Raw genomic sequence first — 25,808 nt, 5'->3', positions numbered from 1 at the left:
AGGAATGTCATAACCTGACATATACTTTAAAAAGCTCAGTAGGACATATGTTTGGAGAATGGGCCATAGCCGGCAAGAGCAGAAGCCATTGCGATGCCTAACTAAGAGATAAAGGAGGCTTAGACTAGGGTAGCTGCAGTGAAAATAGCAAGAGGTGGGTGCATTTGTGATTCATTTTGGAAGCAAAGCCAAAAAGGCTTTCTGATGGGGTAAATGTTGGGGGCAACAGAAAGAAAGGAATCAAGGATGACTTGTATATACTGTACAAGGGTATGAGGGGAAGGGTTTTGGGGCCAGGGCTGGTCACATTCTACTGGCTGGAATTCAGAATTCAGATTGTACATATTGTGATCTGAGCAACGGGGTGGAAGGAAGCCCCACTGACTGAGATCGGTGTCCCAGGACTCTGAAATTCAAGAGAACATCTTACTATAATAGTTCAGCTACATGATGAGTTAAATAGTCTTCTGGGGGTGGTATGGAAGCCCACCTAACATTTCTAACATTTGAATCATAGAGAAATATCTAAAAATTCCAAGTACTCTCTTACAGATAAATTTCAAAATGTGGTAAAAAGACAGTGCTACTTCAATCTCCAGCTCTGGGGCACCCAGCTGCTCTGGCAGTGCCTCTCTCCACATAGCATAACAATTAACCCCTTGTGACCCAGACTTGTGCCCCCACAGCCTCCACTACTGACAGTCAAGTGAAATAACCAGGACATGGAGTTTGGCCTCATTGTTCTTATTATTATAATGTAAAGAAAAAAGTTATGGGGAGTTAAGAAGAGGCAAGAGTTTAAGTGAATGGGAGAGCAGGAGCAAACACTTTTGGTAAGCAGCCTTGGAGAATAAATAAGCAGAGGTAGAGGAAAATCAGACCCAGGAACAAGACTCATCTACATCTGCAGCTGGGAGGAAGAGGACATTTGGGTTAGTCTGAATAAAGCAAAGGCTGGAGATCTCCATGGCTTGGGTTGGGGCGGGGAAGGGGGATGATAGATACCTGGGTACCAGAAGTTCTCTTCCTTAGCCATGCAGGCTAAATAGGAAAAAAAAAAGGGGGGGGGGAGAATACCCTGAGATATTCTTATCTCAAGCATTTTGAATCCCTGGAGATACAATGGGAGCAGGACCTAAGAGTTTTGCTAATAATTAATCAGAAGGGCTTCATATCCCTGTGCTGTCGAAGCAGGACTTGAGGAGACTGAAGCCCAGATTTAAACATAATTTGGACAGCATGGATCATGATGCTCACATATTTTGTAAACATTCAAAACAACAAGAGTTAACTGATTAGCCCTTGGGTAATTGGAAATGTAATTAAGTATACTAGCCCATCTTCCCCTGCATTCTATTACCCAGGAATTTACAGGGTGTTGTTTCTACGGATGTGCACCGACAATAGCCTCTGCCTGCAGTAAATATCTACTCCCCTAGCTATGCTGAGCTCCGCTTTTCTGTTTAAACTCTGATCTCTCTGTCCCCTCTCCCAGCCTTCTGACGCTCACACAAACTCTTCATCATCTTCTCCAGGCATGCAAAAGAAGTTACAAATCACCTTGCTAACAAGTTTTGCTGTTTTAGACTTTTCAGTAGTTTTGTTACATGAAATTGTTGAATTCATACCAACAGGTTTCCAAAACATTTTCTTGAATACAGTTGTACCCGTGGTTTCCCAAGGAAAGAATGAGTTTATCATTATGCAATATTACACTTAATGCCCCACTGCTAACAATCTTGCCCTCGCAGAACTGAACTGATAAAACCTGATCCCTCTGTCTCAGAACACTCTTCCATGCTACCTGCTAGTTCTCTCAAAAGATGGAACATGTGAGCCCACACCTCCCGAAAGTATTAGCCTCAATGAGCATACACACTGCTAATTCCAAATAAGCCCCATAAAAATTAATGATATGGTTAATAATAATAAAGGCAATAGCAATGATATTGATGATAATGGTTGTAATTTGTTAAGTGTTTAGTGAATGCTAGACAATTTGTTAAGTTTTTGACTTGCATTATCTCATTATCATGTTAATTGGGAAATACAATTTACCCTGTTGGATTTGGCCATTACAAAATACTAATTTACAAATTGCAGTGTGCAAGAAATCCATTGCCCAGAAGCAGGGTCAAAGCAGACTACTGAGGGGCTACACAATTTGTACTTCTTCTAATAACTCTCAATACTTTATCTATTAATGATTATTTTTCATCTGTGAAGAGGTATCCTTCTGAACCCACAACATTTAGACCATCTAATTCAGGCAAGTAATAGCAGTAGGTTTAGACTAAGTTATGCTAAAGTAACAGATAATCTACCAAAGTTCAGTCGGTTACAAGATGCTAAGTGCTATATGTCTACCACCTGTCAACTTCTGCACTACTCTGTAGTATCTTCAGCCCGGGATCCTAGCTAAAGCAGAAGCCCCTATCTGCAACAATGCTGGTTTTGTATTGGAGAGAAAAGAGAATGTGGTGGAATTCTGCAGCCTCAGAACATCTACTCTGAAATGGCACATATCACTTCCATTTCTATTTCACTGGCCAAAACTTATGTCAGTAGGATCGAGAAAGAAGCAAGTATACGAGCAACACAAAACTGTAAGGGTGAGGAATGGAGTACGGTATGAGTCAGAGCAAAGAGCCCTGGAGTAGATGTCAGTTAAGTGTTATCTGTACTTCATCTCTCTGAGTCCTAGTGCCCACACCTATAAAATGAAGACTATATGGCCAATGTTGCTGCTTTCTTCACAGACTTATTATAAAGATCAAAGTCTATAATATATATAAGAGGAACTTAAAAAATTCAGAACACTCTGCAAGTAGTATTTTTATCATTTAAAGTTAACTGGAGTATTTTCAACATCAGGCAGACCACATGACGCATAGCACATCCCACTGTTCTATATTCTTCTAAATAATATTTTACTATGGGAAAATAAGTTCATGAGACTCTATGTATGTGAGCTTCAAATTCAAGAAGTGAGATCACAAGCAGGACCCAATTGCTATACTTTCCTCAGTCACTACAATTAATTTAAATGAATGTATTGAAAACTAGTCAACAGCAACCCACTGAAAACCTCCTCACAGAGGGAAAAAGCCTCAGCTGACAGCTACCAGATTCTTAAAACACTAAAATTCAACTAAAGGAGTTTTCAAAATGGGAAATTTTCCTGCCTAAGTCAGACGAGGCAAAAAGAATGACCTCCTGTGAATTGTATCATAACTGACAAAGGTTCTTATTATTTCCCATTGATTAGCTAGGAGTCCCGATATTTTCTCTATGGTGGTTTCTACAGCAATCTCCGCAAAGCAGGAGGAGTCCTTAATACAGCATATCTCTACCCTCAGAAGTTAAGAAATTGAAAGTCTTTTGTACTTCTTTTTCCACTGAGAGCCTGAATAGGCTTTTCAAGATAGCCTGGACAGTGTGTATAATATTTTGTTTTAATTTGCAAGCTAGTCTTGTTCATTGTGGTTGTTACAATAAGGGTCATTTTCACTCCATTTACTCAGGGTAAAAAAAATAACTTGCCTGCAGCAGTTCATAAGTTTTTGGTTCTCTCTAGACTACAGTGAGACAATGAACCCAGACCTCAAATGTCCCTGGTACCCAGGTAGACATTCAGCCACCTCTAAGCTTGTCTGTCAGACTAACCCAGAGACTAATTCTTGGACAGAAGTAGAAAATGGTAAAGAGGTAAATTTAACCATGAAAGCATGGGGTAACATAGTTTTTTTGCCCACCCAACACACACACACACACACACACACACACACACACACACACACACACACACACACACCACTTCTTCCTGCTACTACAACCCTATTTGGTTCACATAAGAGCAGTAATCATTTGGTCTCAGTAAAGGCAAACCCCTACTCCCAGTTCCAGGGGATAAACACTTAGCCTAAACCAGTAACAGCCATCTTGTTCCCTTTCCCAGACATCAGATTGGGGAAGTATTTTGGTTTGTCAAATGCTGCTGGAATGCAATAATACCAGAAATAGGTTGGCTTTTATAAAGGGATTTATTAAGTTACAAGTTTAAATTTCTAAGGCCATAAAAATGTCCAAAATAAGGCAACCAGAGAAAGATACCTTGACTCAAGAAAGGCCAATGTCTGTCACGTGGGAAGGCACAGGCTGGCATCTGCTGGTTCTTGTTCCCTATTCCATTGCTTCCAGCTTCTAATGCCAGTAGTTTCCTCTCTAAGCATCTGTGGGCCTTCACTTAGCTCCCCGAGACAAAACTCTGGGTTCTGGCTTGCTTAGCATGTCATGGGAAGGCACATGGCAATGTCTGCTGGGCTCTGCATCACCAAACATCTGTAGCTAGGTGTCTGTTCTCTGTGGGCACTCCAAGCATCTCCAAATGTCTGTGTCTCTGCTGGCTCTGAAGCAACTATATTTTCTCCAAAATGCCTCCCCTTTTAAAGGACTCCAGAAAACTAATCAAGACACAACTTGAATGGGTAGAGTCACATTTCCATCTAATCAGAAGGTCACAATTGGGTCAATGGTAGAAGAAGGCACACCCAATTGTGGCCTTTTGATTAGATGGAAATGTGATTCCATGGAAATGTCTTTTCCATGTGTGTGCCAGAGAAGGAGTTTGAGGGGAGAGAGCTAAGGAAGACAGGGGGTAGAACATCTAAGAAGGACTTTCTTTGAGCAAAAAAGATGGAATCTCTCACAGAGAAAGGTTTTTATTCCTGCCCATTCTTTCCTGCTTGTGATGTCAATGTGAGGACACTATGCCTGGAGCAACCACAGGGATATGACCCCAAGGGCCAAATTCCAGCATGCTGAAGATACAGAGCATAAAGAGAGATAGATATTTGCTTTAAACATTGTTATTCATTCTATTTGGTTCTCATGCCTTCCATCCAACTGTCCATTATTTGGCCCCTATTTTCACCTGAGCTTTGCTCTTATATTCGAGATTGGCTCTAACATTCAGCCATTTCTCCTTAAGTGCTCTGTGCTTCCTTCCATGAAGAAGCTCTGATGTGAAGGCTCCATGATAATAGAGAAAAGACTGAAACCCAAGCATATCGCCTTTACCCAAGATGACATCACAATGTGCAATGCTGACTCAAGGCCAGAAACATACAGTGAGCCAAGCAGTAGTATGTCCAAGAAAACAGTGATTCAGATATAAAAATCACACAACACCATAAAATAAGGCCTTGCACAGATAGGAAGGCTTACTATCACAGAGGGTTCCTCATGGAGCTGAATATATATAATTAAAAATGGTATCAATGAGGAGAGAATCAAAGAGTCCCAAACAGCACTAGAGCAACAATTTTCTTCCAGATTCTGCCAGGTCTCAACAGCTAACAAGGGCCATGCTTGGTGGGTGAACTAATTCTGATGGACAATGTAAAGGCCTGCCAGTGATGGAATCAGGGTTCAAATTGTTTTGAGATTCTTTTTATCTTTTTATAGTTGATGAGATTATATCCTCACATATAGTAGAAGGTAAGGAAGTAAATTTTTTAAACCATCCTCTGAGTTGGCAGGTAAAATTTTTCCATTGTGAATGGAGAGGTTAATGTTTGCATTTAAAGATTTTTTTAAATTATATTTTCTGTTTAAAAAAAAAAAACAACAGAAAATAGGGCAGGCAGAATTCTCTCCTGCCATGTGGAGACTGGGTTTGATTCCTGAAGCTGGTCCATGCTAAAATGAAAAAATTAAAAAAAAAACAGAAAATAGCAGAAGGTAAGATCTAAAAAATAAATATTAATGTAAAATATTGAACTTAATAGTCCTCCTTCACCAAATAGACAAATAACTAAGATGAAAAAGGTTCATCATTAACAGGGAAGTATCATTCTCCTTGGTGGTTTATCACCCTAATCAAGTATAAATCTACCAAGGCAAACAAGAGAAAAAAAGGGGGGGGGGGGAGAGAAAAACTCCTCAGTTTGATTATATTGCTAATGTGAGCCAAGTTAGTAATGGAAAAAAATCTTCCAGAAGAAATGAAGGAAATAGAAGTCACTTACCAGGCACCAATCACTAAAGGCACCTGTCTTTGACAACTGGAGAGGTCATCAGTCAAAGCCAAAAAGTTAACCAGGGATAAATAACAGATAGGGGTAACAATGAAAGAATGCAAAGAAATTTATGAATACTGCCATCAATTAATATTGCCTTTAACTTGGGAACACGTGGCCCACTTGAGAACCAAACTACTTGGAGAAGACTGACTGCTATTTCACAGCATTCATTCTATTCAAGAAAGCTAACTTTCTGACTTTGATGTCAGTTAAGATGTCAGACATAATTATGCAGATGTCATGGCACCACACAGACTAGGATCAGAGCCAAAAGCTCCTAGGAAATGTTAAAGTGCTCTCCACCCATCAAGGTGGAGTGCTGAGTATGGACAGAGGTCTTATAAGAAAGGGAGGTTGTTCTGCTCTATGGATTGGAAATGGGAGTCACTAATACTTGAAACTACCAATCCACTACAATGACATCCACCCATGTGCCAAAATTATGAGTACACCTACCACTCTGTGACTCTAAGTAGAGATTAGGGATGAGCAACCCATTAATTACAGTCATTCAGAAACCCTATTTTAAAAACTTCTGGCCTTGACAGGTGAAGGAGATGACAGCTTGATATAGGTTCTTATCAAAAAAAGACATTCCAAAAGAATCTCTACCATAAGGCACTTAATTGAGTTTCGAGATGACACTCTCTTCAAACAATACAACAGAAAATTATGTGTTTATAGGTTTGCTGGTAATTGTTACAATCAGTATAGAAGAAGCACATGGGACTGATGTGGCCCTGTGACTTTTGTTGTTTTGTTGTGTTTCAGAACTACCTTCAAATGCCTTGTTTTCTCATGCAACTTAGCAGCCTGGATAAACTAGGAGAATAGAAAACCCTAGATGCATTGATATTTATGACTTCTTTAGGCTCTTGTAGGGCCAGAGATGGCCTTCACTGTCCCAGCACATCTACTAGATTCACATTTCTCAGCCAACCGCTATTACAAATAGCCTTCTTACCTTCACAGTAGGCAGAGTCACCCTGGATGGAGATGTAACCATTCTTGCACTCACAAGTAGCTTTTGTATTCCAGTTTTTGCATTCCGAATTTTCACCACATTTAGGCCCTTCTGCACAAAAGTTATGACCTAGAAGCAGCAAATACAATTTTACATTAGAAAAGGAGGGTTAAGACCCCCTAAAATAATAAAACATGAAGCTTGTCCATTGTGTCTCTTATGCATGAAAAAAATACCTTGACAATATGTAAGGAGGAGCTAGGCAAGGGCTGAGAGAATAGAAATAGGAAATTTTGAACCATCTCATGCTTATGAGATTTTTTTTCTCAAACTTGCTAACGTTGTTCCTACCTGAAGGCTTTTGTACATGCTGATCCTGAATCCTCTTCCTACTGCCTTCTTATCATGCATAGAAATATATAAAATGGATATATATGTATGTCTTAAATAATAGTAATACAATGAATAAAACAGAAAATTGTCAGTACTCCTTGATTCCACCTCTCTGACAGCATTCTCTACCCAATGCCAGAGATCACTAAGCTGAATTTTATGTTGCCCTCGTATACCTTTATAGTTTTACCATACATATGTACTTATCTCTAAACATCATACTTTTAATTTGCCCATTTTGAACTTCATATAAATGAAATTGTGCTACATATATCTTCTATGGTGTCCTTTTGTCTATTCATCCTTGTTTATGCCTGTAGCTACAGTTCTTTCATCAAGGCTATATAATATTCCATCTTATAAACACATCAAAATGTATTTTATCCATTATACAACTGAGGGACAGTTGAGTTATTTGCAGATTTTTTATTATAAACAATGCTGAAACAAACTTGAACATGGTTCCTCAGGTATATGGGTATCTTTTTTCTATTTAACCATATTTTAATATTTTCTTTATTCACTATTTCTCCTTCAAATAGTCCTTCCAGTATAATTAATTTTCTTCTTAATGTATCCTTTAGAAGTTCATTTAGTGAGGATCTGACAGTAGTGAGTGTATGCAATTTTAATTTGTCTAAATATGCTTTTATACCACCCTGGTACTTGAAACATAGTTCCAAGTAGTCTTTCAATACTTTGAAGATATAATCCCTTGTTACCTGAAGTCTATTTTTACTGTTAAGAAACCAGCTGTTAATCTAATAGCCATTCCTGTATATGTGTCCTGCTCTTTCTCTGTGGCTGCTTTTAGGATCTTCCTTTTTGTTTTTTGTTTTATTGTTTGGTTGGTTTGATTTGGTTTAGTATTCTTCAGTTTTTCTTCGAGGTATATAGGTATGAATTAATTTTTATTTATTCTTTCTGGAATCTCTTGGGATTCCTGAATCTGTGTCTTTCATCAGTTTGGAAAGCGTCTCTTCAAACACAATTCAATAACTTTTTTCTTTAATGATTTTTCTATTCTTTCTTTCTGGAATTCTAATTAGACAAATGCTATTCCTTCTCCAGTTCTCTTCCATATAACTTAAACTCAGTTTCATATCTTCCATTCTTTTTTCTTTCTATGCTGAATTCTTGATAACTTCAAAATGTACCTTATACTTTACTAATTCTCTCTTTCTTGAGCTGGGTTTTCTAGGCTCTTTAAGTCCTTTATGCCATTTTTAAATTTCACTTATTATATTTTGATTTTCTAAAGTTTAGATTTTTTTTAATCTGTTTGGTCAAAATTGAGTTTCATTCCTTCATCTTTGAATTTCCATTTGTTATTTCTCTAAACATGTTATACATGCATATTTTGAACTGCTAATTCCAATATCTTCAGTTTCTGGGTATTTGATTCTAAAGTTTATTGTTTATACTGAATATCATGCATGGTGGCATTTTCTTGTGTTTTAAGGGATTCTTGTATGTGTGAGCACACAGTTTTTGGAATTTAATCTTTAGGAATTATTCGAGGTTTGAGTTTTGCTTCTGTTGGGTGCCTGAGAGAACTATCAATCCAAGATCAGGTCAAACCACATTTTTGCCTTGGGGCATGGGCACTGAGCCATACAGGTAGAACAAATCTGGTCCTATGTAAACTTGCTGTTAAGAAACTCCATGGAATACGTTTCTCCTCCAGAACTCCATCAAGAGTCAAAACTGACAGGCAAGTATCCTTTTGCTCAGGGGATTGTTCCCTATTTACCAACTGAGGGGTTCGCCCTTAAGGGTCTTGATTTATGCATCTCACACAAGGCTTTGTTTCCTGCCTGCTTACACGGTGTCCATTAAAAACCAGGGGTCAGAAATCGCCTGCAGGCAAAGTACAAATATCAGTAGAATCATACCTTTTCTATATTTCTAATCTCTATTTTTCCCCCTTACTCTATGTTATATGTTATACAGCATTTTTAGGTGAACTAGGAAGAGCAAGTTGTATCTACCACAAAAGTTGTGAAGTTCAAATATGATAAGGTATGTGAAAATGTTTTACCACCTTTAAATCAGTATATTTTGCTTAATAATAATTATACTGCTATGTTACATAATGTGGTTTCATAGAAAATATTTGATCTAGGGAGTCAGGAGATCTAATTTCTAATTCAGAGCCTACAGCAAATAAACACTATAAATCATTTTCCTACCTAGGTATATATACAGGGAATGGACGCCATCAGCCATTTTCAAACTGTGCTCCTTAGAGCCCTGGGCAGAGATGAGTTCTTAGTTAGGGCTAAAGCCCCCCACCCAGCCTTCAAATAGAATGGCTTTGCTTTCATCTTTTTTAAAATGCTGAACACATTATCAACAGCTTCTGGCTTAAAAAAAATAATAGAAAAGTCACCAAATTTGGAAAACTGCAAGTTTAATTTTTCTCAATGATTACATTCTGGAAATTTTTTCTTTGAAATAGTGTTTTAAGCCAAGATATTTAGGCTGTACTTTGCCTAGAAGATAGTAATTGTTATTATATAATAAGAATAATACAATTAAGTACCTATCACCTGCATGGCATTACAGTAGATGTTTTAAGTAGGGACAATAATAGTATATCTTATTAATATGCTGCTGAGACAATTAAATGGGGCACAATGTAATTGGAACAACTCCTCATACATTTGAGAAGAGGTCCGTAAATGGTAGCCACTATGATGATGACAATGACAACTAAAATGCAAAACGTTTCAATACGATTGCTGTTATCCTCAACTTCAAGGTAAGAAAAGAGAAGTTCAAATAAGCTAATAAATGGAGAAGCCAGGCATCTAAATTAGGTCTGGCAAACTCCAATGCCCATGTGCTTTTCACTCCATCACGTATCCACTCAGATAGCAAACCTACCGGTAAAAAGTAAAAGGATATTTTTACTTGGGACACCAGAGTATGGATCCAAAGTCCTAGGTGAGCACAATATCACATCCCACTTCACTACCCATGACCTGTTAACTGGTGACTACCCCAATTAAAATCAGAGCAAGACTTAAATTGTTGGAAACAGGAAACCTCTGCCAGACAAGAACATTTCTACAGGGTTTGAATGGCATACAACAACCATTACAGCTAAAGGTACTTGATGTTTTACTACTAAAAGGACAATTTTTAAGCACTGTAGGGCTCTCTGCCAATGAAAGTGCCTGGACGTCACTCCCCATATGAAAATTACTCAATAATTAAGTCATCACATTTTCTTTCATCATGAAGTTTAGCTCTGTCACATGTGCATCCTTTATTACACATATTCTTTGTCTATGTCTTTTCTCTCTTCCTTTCCAGCAGACCGCAGCTGTCCTTTTCCTTTCACATGTATCTGACAGCCTGGAACACAGCCCCTCAAACACCGACAACTTCTCAATGCATATCACTCTATCAAGCGTGTGCCATGGTAACGCACAATGCAAGGAGTTGGATAAATTGTATTTCAAGGACAAGTAAAAAGGCCTATGGGACAAACTGACCTCAGTGTCAAATTCATTTTAGTTGGATCTGACCGTTGTGCCAAAACGTGATTTTTTAATTAATGAAGGCCTTCACTTAAGAAATATTTATTCAGCACCTGTTTGCCACTCTGCAATGACTATTTTACTCAATATTTATGAAGCATGTTCACCGCTGGCCACCTCACAAGAGTCTGGGGACAATGCAACACTGTAAGATATATTTTCTTCTCACAAGGAAATTACAAACTACGATGGGAGATAAGCTATATACAAGGATAGTCTCAAATACAAGACAATATGTGTGAAATGAGATAAGAGGAGGACAAATTGTCATAGTGTTTCAGAGGAGAGATTACTTCTAGAAGATGCAAAACTTGACCTTGAGTTTATAATACACAGAAACTTATGAAGGGGCAGGACACAGTTTTTAGAAGAAGAAATGGGACTCCAAGCCTTCAGGAAGAAGAAGGCAAACTTGGAGAACCTCACAAAATCTGGCACAGGTATAAAACCAACAATAATACATATTGAACATATTATATGCCAGGTACTCGGCTAAGTGTTTTACGTGCATTATCACATTTAACTCTATTAACAATCCTATAAGACCACTATTACTATCTTCCTTTTACAGATGTGCTTATTAAAACTTGGAGACATTAGTGCACTTGTGGAAAGTACGCAGAGCCAGAACTCAAACCCAAATCTGACTAAAGCCAGAGTTCTCAGTCACTGTGCTCTTCCACTGTTCTCCCAAGAGCAACAAACTCCTCAGCAGTCTACAGCCCAAAAGATAAAGAAAAGATCCCTTTTGCATGTGCAGATTCAAACAGATGACAATTTAACTTTCTTCCCATTCACAAAAAATAAATTTATTTTCTACTAGGTAATCCCAAATCTTCTTAATAAAATATCCCAACTTCAGCCATTTCAACTTCTTGAAATGAGGGTCTCTGTTTGATTCATTTCTCTGAATTGAGGCCTCCCCACAGTGTTTTATGTACCGAGAGCTTATAGATGGATGGACAAATGGACAGGCATTTGTAACTGAATAAATGACTGAATTAATGTGTGACTCAATAGTGGCATGCAATACTTCCTTCTTCACCAACCAGATGGTATAATTAAGACTGGTTTGCTGGTTACCCTTTCTCCTTCTCTAAATAGTTTTGAGGTATAATTCACAGGCAATACAATTAACCTGTGGTAAGCAATACAGTTCAATGATTCTTAGTACATTCACACAGTTGTGCAGCCATCACTACACTTCTGTTCTAGAGCACTTCCATCATCCCAGCTGGACATCAACATTCTTAACAAGCTACCTTGTTGTCTGAGATGGCTGCCAAGTCATAAATCCTCAATTAATTCCCCACATTTCATTGTCTTTTTAAGGGTTCTGTCTATCTTTGGTGTGTCTGAGTAGTATGACATTTAAGACACAGATGCTTCCCTTTCTGGATATTTCTCTTCTGTTACCACCCACAGTCTTCCCTCAAGTCCTCCAGGTAGGTTTTGGCATTGATTTTTCTTTACCTGCTTATCAAATTTATCTGATGCATAAGTCTCAACAGAGTCACCCTCTGTGCTAGTTAGATTCAGTTGTCAACTTGGCCAGGTGAGCATACCTAATCTTGTTGCTGCGGACATAAGCCAACGGTATGTGAACCTCATCTGTTGCCAATTACATCTGCAGTCGGCTAGGAGGCGTGTCTGCTGCAATGAGTGACGTTTGACTTAATTGGCTGGTGCTTAAATGAGAGATTGCAAAGTAGCACAGCCTAGCAGCTTGGCATTCCTCATCTCAGCACTTGCAGCTCAGCCTAGGCCCTTGGAGATGGAGAAAGAAATCACCCCGGGGAAAGTTGTTGGAACCCAGGGGCCTGGAGAGAAGACCAGCAGAGACCATCCTGTGCCTTCCACGTAAGAAAGAACCTCAGTGGAAAGTTAGCTGCCTTTCCTCTGAAGAACCAACAAAATAAATCCCCTTTTATTAAAAGCCAATCCGTCTCTGGTGTGTTGCATTCCGGCAGCTAGCAACCTAGAACACCCTCTTTCTTAAATCGTTTTTTTTTCTTTTTTCAGAGAATTAGAAGCTGTGACCACCACATTGTAGAACACAAGCACACACAAATAAACCTCCCATGTTCAGTTCTTTTCCTTGACTTTTTAATTAGTGACTAGAGTCTCTGGAATCATTCTCCTATATTAGAAGCACACAATGATGTCTTTTAATTACCAATGGCCCAAATACAGAGAGCACTTTAACTATGAAAGCTGCTATTTGTTAGGTTCTCACATGCTAGACACAGTGCTAATCATGTTACGCATATAACCTCATTTAAAATCACAAAAAAAACCCTAAACATGACAATGATTTCCCCCTTTTTACAGATTAGGAAAATATGGATGGAATTTTAAGTAATTTATCCAAGGTAACACAGCCAGTAAGTGGCCAAGTTATGATCTGACTCTAAAGTTCTTGCAACCACTAAGAAAACATTCATTCTGAGATTTAAATATCCAGGGCCATAAACAGCTACTAAGGATTTTTCCTGGTGATATATCTCTGGGTCCCAAAGTTTCCAGGTCCTGTACATTTTTTTTTTAATTTGCTCATTAAGGACAGAATTGTAGGTTCCACCAACCTGATCTTAGCAGAAATTGAGTCCAGTCTAACAATTGTGCCCAATCATTTCTGACCCCTGGTTGAGAAGATCCTTGCCCTCTAAGAGAAGAGGAAACAACACTGCCTGAGTGTCAAGCACATGTCCAACTTTACATATTTTATGTCATTAAAGCAAATGGTCCACTTAACTTTCCATTTGGATGTCCTCGCAGGCATCTCAAATCTCACTTGAACAAAACTGAACTCTTGCTCTTAATTCCCAAATCCATGTTTTCTGAGCTCTCCATATCCACCCAAACCAAAAAACTAGGAGTCTCTCTTTCCCTCACTCTGCAAATGTAGGCCCTCCCCAAGTTTTGTCCATTTCATTTCATAAATATTTCTTGAATCTTATCTATTTCTCTTCTACTCCATGACAACAAGAAAAATCCATCCTACCACAAACAATAATCATCTCTAAAATGAGCATCACCTCATTTGCTTTCCCCCTTTACCTTTTGTATATCTCTAATACATTTTCAACACAAAGGGATCCTTTAAAACACAGATTAAATCATGTCACTCTCCACTGAAAAATCTCCCAGGAGGCTCCCAATGTCCTTCAGAAAAAATACAAAATCCTTAACTTTTACTTGAAGCAACAGACAGGGCCCCACCTTTGTCCCTTATTCTCTGTCCACTAACCACATTGGCCTTTCTTTCAATTCTTCTAGCATGCCAATCTCCTTCCTGATTCGGGATCTGTGCAAACATGCTCCACCTACTTAGAACACTCATCCCCTCCAGGTTAATTTGTACTCTCCCAATTTAAATATCACCTATATAGAGAAGATTCCTTCCCCAGTCTGAATTAAGCCTCCTGTTATTCTCTCTCATACCACCTTTTCTTCTGCTTCGAAGCATTTATTACAACAAATGATCATATGCTTATTTCTGTGTTTATTTGTTGAGTGTCTATATCCCAACTAGAAGCTCAGCTCTACAAGGGAAAGGATTGGGTAAGTTTTTCACTCTGTGTTTAAGACAATATCCAGCACACAAGAGGTACTCAGTATATATTTGTCATCTTAATGGTTAATCCTCACAGCTCTTCTAAAGAAAAGTCAAAAGAGCATTTTAAAGACAAATAAACTTCCCTATGATTACACAGCTAGTAAGTAACAGGTGAAGTATTTATATAAACCCAAGTCTAATTCCAAAACCCAGTATCTCTCCACCACCCCAAACAACTTCCCAGCCATGATTTTAATCATCAAAGGGTATTCAAGAAACAATGACTCCGGCCTAAGGAGACCAGTACGCCATCATCCATTAACTCAAAATTTCTAGGCCATGAAATGACTTGACCCTTGCCAAAAAACAAATCTTGTTTCTTTCTCCCGGAAACACTCTGTGACTATTCACTGATTGAAGACTCGAAGCCAGAAGAAAAATGACTTGTCACACAACAGGAAACCACCCATGGATGAAACACCAAGTAAGACCCCCTTGGATGCATAGTCAAGAAGGAAACATGAACACACACTCCAAGAAAGGCATATCATCTGCTGAACTGGGGCTCCAGGTTTTACTCTGGCCATCTCCTTAATTTTAGTTCCTCGTATAGGTTTTATGCATTCATTTATTCAACAAGTATTTATTAAGAAATATCATGCGCCCAGATAACAGAGGTACAATGAAGAATACCATGAACGGTGTAAACATGAACACTTCCCTCATTCAGCTTACACTCTAGCAGGGATAACTTACTTGAACATAACAAGGGGAAAGGCAAGGTACTCCAGGGATGTATCACAGAGAAGGGTCCAGACATGCGGTATTGAAGAGGAGACTTGAAGGATGAATGAGTTTAGAAAGACAGAGGATAGGAGTTCCAGATAAAGGCAGCAGCATGCGTCCATGTATGTTCAAAGAACTTAATGAAGAAACATAAATATTGAGGTGACACTCTCTCTGCTCTAGTTTGAAGCAGTCTGAAATTTGGACTCCTCAACAGGTGCCCTGTATCCAGAATTTCGTTGCCAGTGAAAGACCAATAACACCAACAAAGACAATTTGCTTTCTTGAAATCCATTTGTCTAATCTGTGCATCATAAAGCCCTGCCTATTACAGTGAGGTCCTCCATACTACTACTCTCCAGATCCCAAACTGCCCCTTTTATAACTAAGCCAGCTACCCATTTCAGCTTTACCTCTGGCTTATGGACAGGCATCTTTATGATTTACCTACGGTGACTTCTTCCAGAACAAAGAGTAAATAGGACACTACTCATGGACAGGACTTAGCTTCTCCAGGATGGAAAAGTTTGACTCCATATAGAGCACTGTTGCTTTCCCGATCTCCTACCCCTCTAACGTAACCCCCGACAGGACAGGCAGGCCGTACCTAAAAATCTGAAAATGCATTCCAGATTCCTTCACCCTAACTCAAATCTCAGAAAGCCAATACCTCTCACATCCACTGCTACTTGTCCTACCTTGAAATAACAGGTAAAGAGCAAAAGAATACTCAGCCCAGCATATTCTACATGCCTCATACGTATAGAGAAAGACAGCTCCATTTATGGACTGGCCAGGAATAAGGCAAAGAGATGCTTCATGAAAACAGAGTGCCCTTATGTACTCTACACCAACACATGCACTTTAAAAGAAGCCTGGGCCCTTGCGATGTTAGGACACTCCTTTGACTGCTTGTGGACAGGGGGCTGGACCAGAGGAGTAGCTGTTAGAGTTTCAGATGCTCACAGGTTGTGTCTGAGAAAGCAATTGGTTTCTTCTGAAATAGTCAACAAAAGAAGGGCCTTTCTGTCCAAGGCAACCTAGTCTTCATTTCAGGTTTTCTCTCTGGGGCAACATGTCTCCTTCTAGGGCCTCCTGGGCCTTGACCCACTGTGGCTCTTTCAGGGCCAGAGACTTCATCTATTCCCTGAGACCGTGCTCTCCCTTCAAATGCCCTTTTCCATCCTTGAATGCTGAAGGTACAACACTGTCTTTCCAGTTCACTTTAGCCCATAGCTGCAGAGACTTATTCTTCTCTGGGTTTGAGTAGATCCCATCTAACAACATGCAAAGGATTTTATGCCTATCTGCAAACTGCCAGTTCTTCGACTTGGGCACTAGCTTACATTCTCACTAAATGCATCTTTTCCAGGCTTCGTTTCATCTTAAATATCCTGAAATCCTCTAAAACCATTTCAATTAAAATCCACCTAATATGGTGAGAAAGACAATACTTTTTGCTAATGCCAGGACTTTTGGGGAGGATTTAACTGAAGGACAAAATCTTAAATAGTACAAATAATCTCAACTAATTTCAGTCCAGGCCAGATGACAAGGCAAGTGAGTAGGAATTAAAATTACTGATAAACATATTAGGAACAGATATCAGAAAGAACATTTTTCCCAGCACCAAAAGTCATAAACATCCAGCAAAACCCTTGAAAGTCATTGACAACACTGAAGATATGATTAGAGTAGATTATGAGAGGAATGAAACCCGAAGAAGTGTGTCAAGAGTTCTTGGATGGACCAAAGGATTGTGAGTTTTCTTGGAGCAGTTCTGAGAATGCAGTCAAGGTTACTGGCTTCCCCGCATCCCCCCTAACTGAGAACATTAGTAATGCACGTGCAGTTTTTTCTGTGGTGGGTACATTGATACTTTTATTACTTTTTTCCAAGCGAGAGTATGGAAGTCACTCTGGTGCTCACTCCCTCTCCTTCACCTCATGGCCTCACATTTCAAGTGGACAAGCCCCTACTACTGCCATTACCTCACGGTAATGTTAAGGGTAAACAAATTTCATGCTACTGAAGCAAATTCTCAGGAGTCAGAGAGAAGCTGCAGCAGTGAGTATTGGGTGCTGCAACTTGGGACTGAGTCCTTTGGCCCCAGCGATTGCAAAGCAACCTCTCCCTGCCAATGTCTAGCACCTCAATTCCTTTGGCATGTGTCTCAATTGTTTGACAGTTCTTTGCTTAGGGCAGCTTGGTTGTACCCGTTGCCATGTGAGTTTAATCATCTGTTTAGCTCCTTACCTCCATTTCTCTTTAAAGGGAAGAGGGAGTAGTTACAACATTTGGCATTATCCAGGATTTGATTAGGCAAAATGTCCCAACCCCTAGTCTCTTTGGATATCAATTCTGTTGATAAAATGAATACTATAAGTCAGTTAGTGCCTGCTAATCTTAACGCTATGGCCTAAAGTTTATTTTGCACAAAGAGAAAAACTCAGTATAGCGTTACAGTCTTCACCTCTCACTTATATAAAAAAACATTTTTATTGACAAATTTTCATACACATACAGTCCATACATGGTGTACAAGCAATGGTTCATAGTATCATCACACAGTTGTGTATTCATCACCATGATCATTTTCTAGAACATTTGCATCACCCCAGAAAAAGAAAAAAAAGAAAAAACTCATACATACCATACATCTTACCCCTCCTTCTCATTGACCACCAGTGTTTCCATCTACCCAATTTATTTTACCCTTTGTCCCCCCTATTATTTATTTTGTTATTTATATTTTTACTCATCTGTCCATACACTGGATATAAGGGGCATCAGACACAAGGTTTTCTCAATCACACAGGCACATTACAAAAGCTGTATCATTATACAATTGTTTTCAAGAATCAAGGCTACTAGAACATAGTTAAACAGTTTCAGGTACCTCCCTCCAGCCACTCCAATGCACCGTAAACTAAAAAGGGGCAACTATATAATGCATAAGAAAAACCTCCAGAAAAATCCTCTTGACTCTGTTTGAAATCTCTCAGCCACTGAAATCACCTTTCACTTTTGGCTAGTCAACTAGGGTAGGGTGTGGAGTTGTGAACAATATAAGAAAAAGGGCATGACAGTGAAAAAAATCAACTTCATATTTAAGTACGAGTCCTACTTGGAGAATCTCAGCAAAATGGGTTTAATGTTATTTTCATATACAAAATATATGGAGCCTATGGACTGATAACTGAAGAAAATCCCATTCCATGTTACTAACATGAGAATGACAGAAACATTCAACGTGATAGGAGCATGTGTCCAACCCTCCCTTGTCTCCTAAATTTAAAAAATCAATTCATAAAATGTGATCCTTAAATCAAACATTAGAAGAAGTAGGAGAAGAGGTGCAAGGGTAGTTCAGTGGTAGAATTCTTGCCAGCCACGTGCAAGGCTCGGTTCTATTCCCGGTCCATGCACTTTCCAAACAAACAAACAAGCAAACAAATGAAAAGCCAACCAAAAACAAACAAACAAAAAAATGCAATGAGTAGTGTGGCAATAAGGGGAGATTCACCCAGAAAAAAGAATGAAATGTGACCCTGGCCATACAGCATACAAAAAAAAAAAAAAAGGCAGGAGCGCTTTACAGATACACAATAAGCTATGTGGGGCCAGAAAGAGAAAAAGCACTCTCTGGCAGCTTTCTCAAACTCCCAGTCTAGATCTTTACGTATAGGGCCACTCATCAGAGTCCTGATCAAAATAAACCTCGGAAAACTTCAAATTCCCCAAGCAGGCATGAGAGAAATTGATTCAACTCAGACTTCTAAGGCATAATATCTTCATTCTCATTGGGTGATTTCCCTCAGACTAACGACCTGATGCTCACATAAGACCGAAAGAGATGACAAATATGCTAATGGAAGGGCCTTTTGTGCTAGTATTGAAAGAGGCTGTAGCCGTTTCAGGCTTTTATAATCAATAACGTGAGAGGCCATCCGGCTGCATCACATCACCGTGCTCATTCCAGAAATACAAATTTCAGCCCATCTAAGTCCAACCTCTCTGCTCACACGCTGCCTGGCAGGCCACAGATACCCTCAATCCCCGAAGCAAACTGTACAGCCTCTCCACATACAGGATGCAAATTACTTTCCATCGAAACTGAGTATTTCTCACCTTTTTCATTACTGTCTGCTTTAGAGAAGGGAAAGGAGGGGCACGGGAGAAGAGCTGTGTTTGCCTTCCAAGAGGCCCACTGGGCTCTCCAACTCTTGTCAGAATAGTAATTGTCAAACTCGCTCCTCATCTTTCAAGTCTCTAGCTCAGAAAACATGAACACAGAGGAAAGGTAAAAGACAAAAAGAAATCAGAGGGGAACACTACTTCCCACAACATTGTGAGAGATTATTATGCTACGTCTAAAGCTTCTCTTGAGAAATAAATTGAAATTAGCAGATATGGAGCAACATTCATAGCGAGCATCGTTCAAGACTATGGACTGCTGAGCTCAACTGGCTTCATTCTTTTGTCACAGAAATTGTAGGTTTTCATGAAAAAGAGAATACCCTACCGCCCAGACAAATAATCTCTTGTTTGCTGACTGTTCGATCTGCAGAGCAGGCCCAGCATGCAGAGACGTGAGCTGGTATTTGGGGCTCCTCTCCACTACAAGTACCAGGCAGCACAGCCAACAGAGTCTAAAGAGAAGGAGGTAATGACAGCAGGTGGTAATAAAATGGGTCATTTCAAAATAATGTTTCCTGCACGCCAGGGTCTGAATTCTGAGATGGGAGTAGGATAGATGAGATAAAGAGACCCCACAGACCCAAATGGTTCAACTTACTCCACCACTCATAGGAACTCCTTCCCCACCATATATTTTCTGAAGACATCCTCTAGTTCCAGACAAAATGCGGAGATGTCAAAAAGCATAAACACTTCTCCATCTCTCTCTTGTAGTTTGCTAGCTGCCAGAATGCAATATACCAGAAACAGAACGGCTTTTAAAAAGGGGGATGTAATAAGTTGCTAGTTTACAGTTCTAAGACCGAGAAAATGTCCGAATTAAAACAAGTCTATAGAAATATCCAATCTAAGGCATCCAAGAGAAAATACCTTGGTTCAAGAAGGCCAATGAAGTTCAGGGTTTCTCTCTCAAGTGAGAAGGCACATGGCAAACACAGTCAGGGCTTCTCTCTCAGCTGGAAGGGCACATGGCAAACACAGCATCATCTGCTAGCTTTCTCTCCTGGCTTCCGATTTCATGAAGCTCCCCCAGAGGTGTTTTACTTCATCTCCAAAGCACTGGCTAGCAGACTCTCTGCTACATGGTGCTGCAGCATTCTCTGAATCTTTCATTCTCCAAAATGTTTCCTCTTTTATAAGACTCCAATAAACCGATCAAGACCTACCCAAATGGGTGGAGACAAATCTCCCCTAATCCAGTTTAACAACCACTCTTGATTGGGTTACATCTCCAGGGAGATGATCTAATTACAGATTCAAACATACAGTATTAAATAGGGATTATTCTGCCTTTACAAAATGGGATTTTGATTAAAACATGGCTTTCCTAGGGGACATACATCCTTTCAAACCAGTACATTCCACCCTCTGGACCCTAAAAAAGACATGTTTTCCCCATATACAAAATACATTTGTTCCATAACAATATCAAAAATCCTTAAACCATTTCAGTAGCAATACAAATGAAATACAAGGTTAAAACCAGTACAAAATCTCTAAATTAGTTACAAGCATGGACTGTCCTAAGGCAAAAGTCCCCTCTATCTCTGGACCTTTGAAAACCCATAACAAGTTATTTGCTGCCAACAAAGGAGGAACAGTCATGGGATACATACACGCATTTCCATAGGGAGGAAGGAACACAGGGGTCACAACACCCAAGCAGTTTTGAAAACCTGCAGGGCAAAGTCCATTAGATTTCAAAGTCTGAGAACCATTTATCTTTGGGACTTCTGAAAGCAACAGTCCCACACTCTCCAAGGGCCTATGTAGTGGCCTGCCTCACAGGCTTGGGTGGGTCTGCTCTCTTGGCCCAAGACTTCTTGACTTCAGACCTCAGCGTCCATGGTTTTGCCTCTGAAGTTATTTTTCCTCCAATGCGTCTCTTCTCTGAATCCCCCAGTCTAGACTGGCAGCAGCTCTGTTTATACAGGTCCCACAGCACTCTCATTGGCTTTCTATGCAGTAGCCTTGGATCATGCCCATCAGACATAAGGAGTTTCCACAAATCCTTCCTGGATAACTCCACGTCCAATCCTGGCTTTCAAGGAAATGGCTGACTGGTTTCACATTTGGCCAAGACCTCATGTGGGACATTATTCTCTGTGATCTCTCTTTCTGGAGGCCCAGGATTTTCCGAAACTTCCATTTCTGGTTTCTTTGTACCCAGGAGTTCAGTTTTCAGCTTATCTCTTCCCTGTTGCATTTCATGATAAGCTGTGAGGAGAAACCAGGCTGCACTTTTCACATTTAATTTGGAGATCTCTTCTGCTAAATATTCAAGTTCATGGCTTTTAAAATCTGCCTTCCAGCCAAAGTCACTAGTCAATTTTGCCAGATTATCTGCTATTTTAGAACAAGGATCACCCTCCTTCCACTCCGTAATGACACACATCTCATTTCTGTCTAGAGCCTGGTCAGAGGTATCTTTAGAGTCCATATTTCTACCAAGATTCTCTTCAAAACATTCTAGGCCTTCTCTGTCAAGCTCCTCACAACTCCTCCAGATTCTTCCCCTTACCCATTTAAAAAGCCGTTCCAACATGTTTGGTATTTGCAAACTGCAGCAGCACCCCACTCTCTGGTACCAAAATCTGTTCTAGTTTGCTAGCTGCCAGAATGCAATATACCAGAAACATAATGGCTTTTAAAAGGGGGAATTTAATGAGTTGCTAGTTTACAGTTCTAAGGCTGAGAAAATGTCCCAATTAAAACAAGTATATAGAAATATCCAATCTAAGGCATCCAGGGAAAGATACCTTGGTTCAAGAAGGCCAATGAAGTTCAGGGCTTCTCTCTCAGCTGGAAGGGCATGTGGCAAACACAGCGTCATCTGCTAGCTTTCTCTCCTGGCTTCGGATTTCATGAAGCTCCCCCAGAGGTGTTTTACTTCATCTCCAAAGCACTGGCTAGCAGACTCTCTGCTTCATGGTGCTGCAGCGTTCTCTACTTTCCCTGAATCTCTCATTCTCCACAATGTTTCCTCTTTTATAAGACTACAATAAACTAATCAAGACCCACCCAAATGGGTGGAGATACATCTTCCCTAATCCAGTTTAACAACCACTCTTGATTGGGCTACATCCAGGGAGATGATCTAATTACCAATTCAAACAAACAATGTTGAATAGGGATTATTCTGCTTTTTCGAAATGGAATTTTGATTAAAACATGGCTTTTCTAGGGGACAGACATCCTTTCAAAGCAGCACACACTCCTTCCCCCTGCCCAGTAGTGCACACACACATTTACACGTGAAAGGCCAACACCCACCATACAAAAGACTGAGTGATTCCCTAGCTGAGAAGGAGGCAGGTATAAAGAGAAAGGAGAGGGTGCATGGGTAGTGGAGAGGTAGAACACTCATCTTTCATACGGGGAAGACCCAGGTTCAATTTCCAGAACATGTACCCAAGGATAAAAAAAAAAAAAAAAAGGAAGGAGAAAACTCTCAATTTCAATCTATTATTGAAATTCCTGCCTCCCACTTTCCCTGCAAATCTGAGTCAACTGCAAGTTACCAGACTGCTAGGAGTGGGAGCCCTCTATGCCTCCACTTTTCAATGAGACGTCACATCATTCAGTCTCTTTACTGCTGAAGAAAGGGATGGATTCTCAAGAAAGACGAACTGAAGCAGTGGCACCTGGTCTATTGTAAATTGGGTCAGAGCAATGAACCTCCTTTTAAATTTCTGTAGGCTAATCAATGATTCTGCTCAGGTCATGAATGAAACCGTAAATCAGAAGAATTTACATAAACTGTCCCAGTTGGCACCTCAACAAATAACAAGTGATGGATTTTGCATTAAATTACAAGACCTACCTAACAAACCTATCAGTTACCAATGATTGCCTTCCTGTGAAATGTCCACTCAACCTTTTAGGCTATTCCAACTGCAAATATGCTTGCTGCCCTGAAAGCAGACAAGTCAGGGCTGATACTCTCATGGTGTGGTTAGCATGTCACTGATTCTAAGAGCCATTCTTAGGTTCTAAGCTTTCCTAGAAATTTTACCAAAATATAGCTCTCTCATGAACAGCTACAGAAAGAATTATTAGCCTAAGGTAGAAATACACCTAGATTAAATATACAACATTTTTAGATATTAAAGGATGCTAAAGCAGAGGTCAGCAAATTATAGGCTGCCACCTATTTTTACTGGGACATGACTACACCCATTCATTGACCTACTACCCAAGCTGCCTTCATGCTACCGCAACAACTTTAAGTCTTTGCAACTAGATCTCCTGGTCCCCAAAGCCTAAAATAATTACTACATGATCCTTCACAGAAAATGTCTGTTATAAAAAAGACAGAAAAAAAGTAATATATGACATTCCCTGAGCTAAACTACTATGGAAGCTTCCAAAGTAAGCCCCCCAAAATCTAACTCTGGTGGTATTTGAAAATGGGAGAAACATTCAACATGGTGATAGTTTTGTGTTAATAGCTATAAGTCAAATCAGATCTATTTTTTAAGTTCTAGGCTCTCATAATCCATCTAATTCTGCTTGGATAAGATATTTTAGAGAGGAAGTGTTATTCAAGCTGGGAATTGAGGAAATAAAAATAAATTTACAGAAAAAGGAAATTCCTGGAAGAGGAAGCACAATTTCTGCCCAAGAATTAATTGACAATTAGGTGCTACTTATTTGAAGCTCCTTTCCTTGCAAGAAATAAAAATAAATGCATATAAATCTAATTTATAGGTAGGAATGCACCATAAGGCATTCTCTATCAGATGTGGGAACTGGCCCAGAGAAGGGGTGGAAAACAATGCTTCCCAAACTGTCTCATGAGAAAAATAGAATAATAACAATAGTGGTTATTAAAAAAAACATTATTATAGGAACTATCACTTTCATTATTATAGTAACTATCATCCAGTGAGCATTTATCAGGCCCTAGGCATGATGCTAAGTGCTTATGCATTATACTATTTAATCCTCACAGCAGTCCTATGAAGTAGCTTAGAATCTTCATTTTACAATTGAGGAAACTATGACCTGAGAAAGGAAAATAGCATATGCAAGTTATAAATGCTAGAACAGAGTTCTGAACCCACGTTTTCATCATCACACTATTCATTAATCCCTCACCCACCCCAAGGCCACCACCGTCACTACCCCAATACACCCAAGCTGCTCACCTCTACAGACGCTGCAGCACTGGTTCTCTGGGAGAATGTGATCTTTTTCTGAGCAGTTCAAAGGAGGGCACGTTTCTGTGATTTTTACTAGAACGCCACTCTGGAAGCCAAACATTTGGGGAACAAAAAGATGTTGGTATTTTAGTCAACCAGTTAAACTTATAATGCTCACTATTAACAACCTGCAGCGATAACAACCTACAATTATTAACAATGCTCCCGGGAATTGTGCTAATAATGACAAAGTTGCAAATTAAATTGATACCACTCCTGGAAGAGAAGGCAAGTTCCCCTTTTTATCTCAAAAGAGTTTCAACTTCAACAAATGGGTTCCAACCACTTTCTATGTAGCAGAAGGATACTAGTAGTGGTATGTTGCTAAATTTTTAGCCATTGACTCTTGGGTAGGAGAGACCTAATTTGTAGCATTTGCTGATTTTTGCTGTTTAAATACTCCCACCATAGGCAATTTTGAGCTACCAACACCGATATAACTGAATAGAAAGATGGGAAGTGTTATGTGCAATAAGCTTTCGTAAACTTCCAGGACAAATCCAGGACACGACTGGTTAACAGACTGTGCCGGTTTGAAATGACGGATGTACCCTAGAAAAGCCATGTTTTAGTCCTAATCCCATTTTGTAAAGGCAGCCATTTCTTCTAATCCCTATTCAGTACTATATGTTTGAAACTGTAATTAGATCATCTCCCTGGAGATGTGAGTTAATCAAAAGTGGTTGTTAAACTGGATTAGGTAGAGGCATGTCTCCACCCATTTGGGTGGGTCTTGATTAGTTTACTGGAATTCTATAAAAGAGAACAACAAGAGAGAAAGCAAAGAGATTCAGAGAGAGCAGAGAATGTTGCAGCACCATGAAGCAGAGAGTCTATCAGCCAGTGCTTTGGAGATGAAGAAGGAAAACGCCTTCCAGGGAGCGTCAAGAAACAGGAAGCCAGGAGAGAAAGCTAGCAGATGACACTGTGCTCACCACGTACCTTTCAGATGAGAGAGAAACCCTAACCGTGTTTGCCATGTGCCCTTCCACTTGAGAGAGAAACTCTGAACTTCATCGGCTTTCTTAAATCAAGATGTCTTTCCCTGTTTGCCTTAGATTGGACATTTCT

The 25,808-nt window shown here is 39.6% G+C and overlaps 1 protein-coding gene and 1 long non-coding RNA gene across 3 annotated transcripts in view; one reads left to right on the top strand and one right to left on the bottom strand.

Annotated features, from left to right (window-relative positions):
- Positions 1 to 25,808, bottom strand: part of NELL1 (neural EGFL like 1) — an 884,414-nt gene that overhangs the window by 604,135 nt on the left and 254,471 nt on the right. The window contains exons 11-12 of the mRNA XM_077114226.1: positions 24,684 to 24,783; positions 7,048 to 7,176 (exon numbers count right to left, since the gene is read on the bottom strand). Of these exons, the coding sequence (XP_076970341.1) occupies positions 7,048 to 7,176; positions 24,684 to 24,783 (229 nt within the window). The remainder of the gene's footprint in view (positions 1 to 7,047; positions 7,177 to 24,683; positions 24,784 to 25,808) is intronic.
- On the top strand, positions 672 to 11,531 carry LOC143644782 (uncharacterized). Of its 2 annotated transcripts, none has more exons than XR_013156866.1 (3): positions 672 to 833; positions 9,394 to 9,462; positions 10,765 to 11,531. It is a non-coding gene; the product is annotated as an uncharacterized LOC143644782 (long non-coding RNA). The 2 variants fall into 2 exon arrangements; XR_013156865.1 differs by having other exon boundaries at positions 10,762 to 11,531.

Source organism: Tamandua tetradactyla, chromosome 8 (genome assembly GCF_023851605.1).
Source record: "Tamandua tetradactyla isolate mTamTet1 chromosome 8, mTamTet1.pri, whole genome shotgun sequence".
In the NCBI taxonomy this organism is placed as follows: Eukaryota; Metazoa; Chordata; class Mammalia; order Pilosa; family Myrmecophagidae; genus Tamandua; species Tamandua tetradactyla.
Note: the sequence above shows the minus strand (reverse complement) of the source record. Positions and strands in the feature narration are given on the sequence as shown.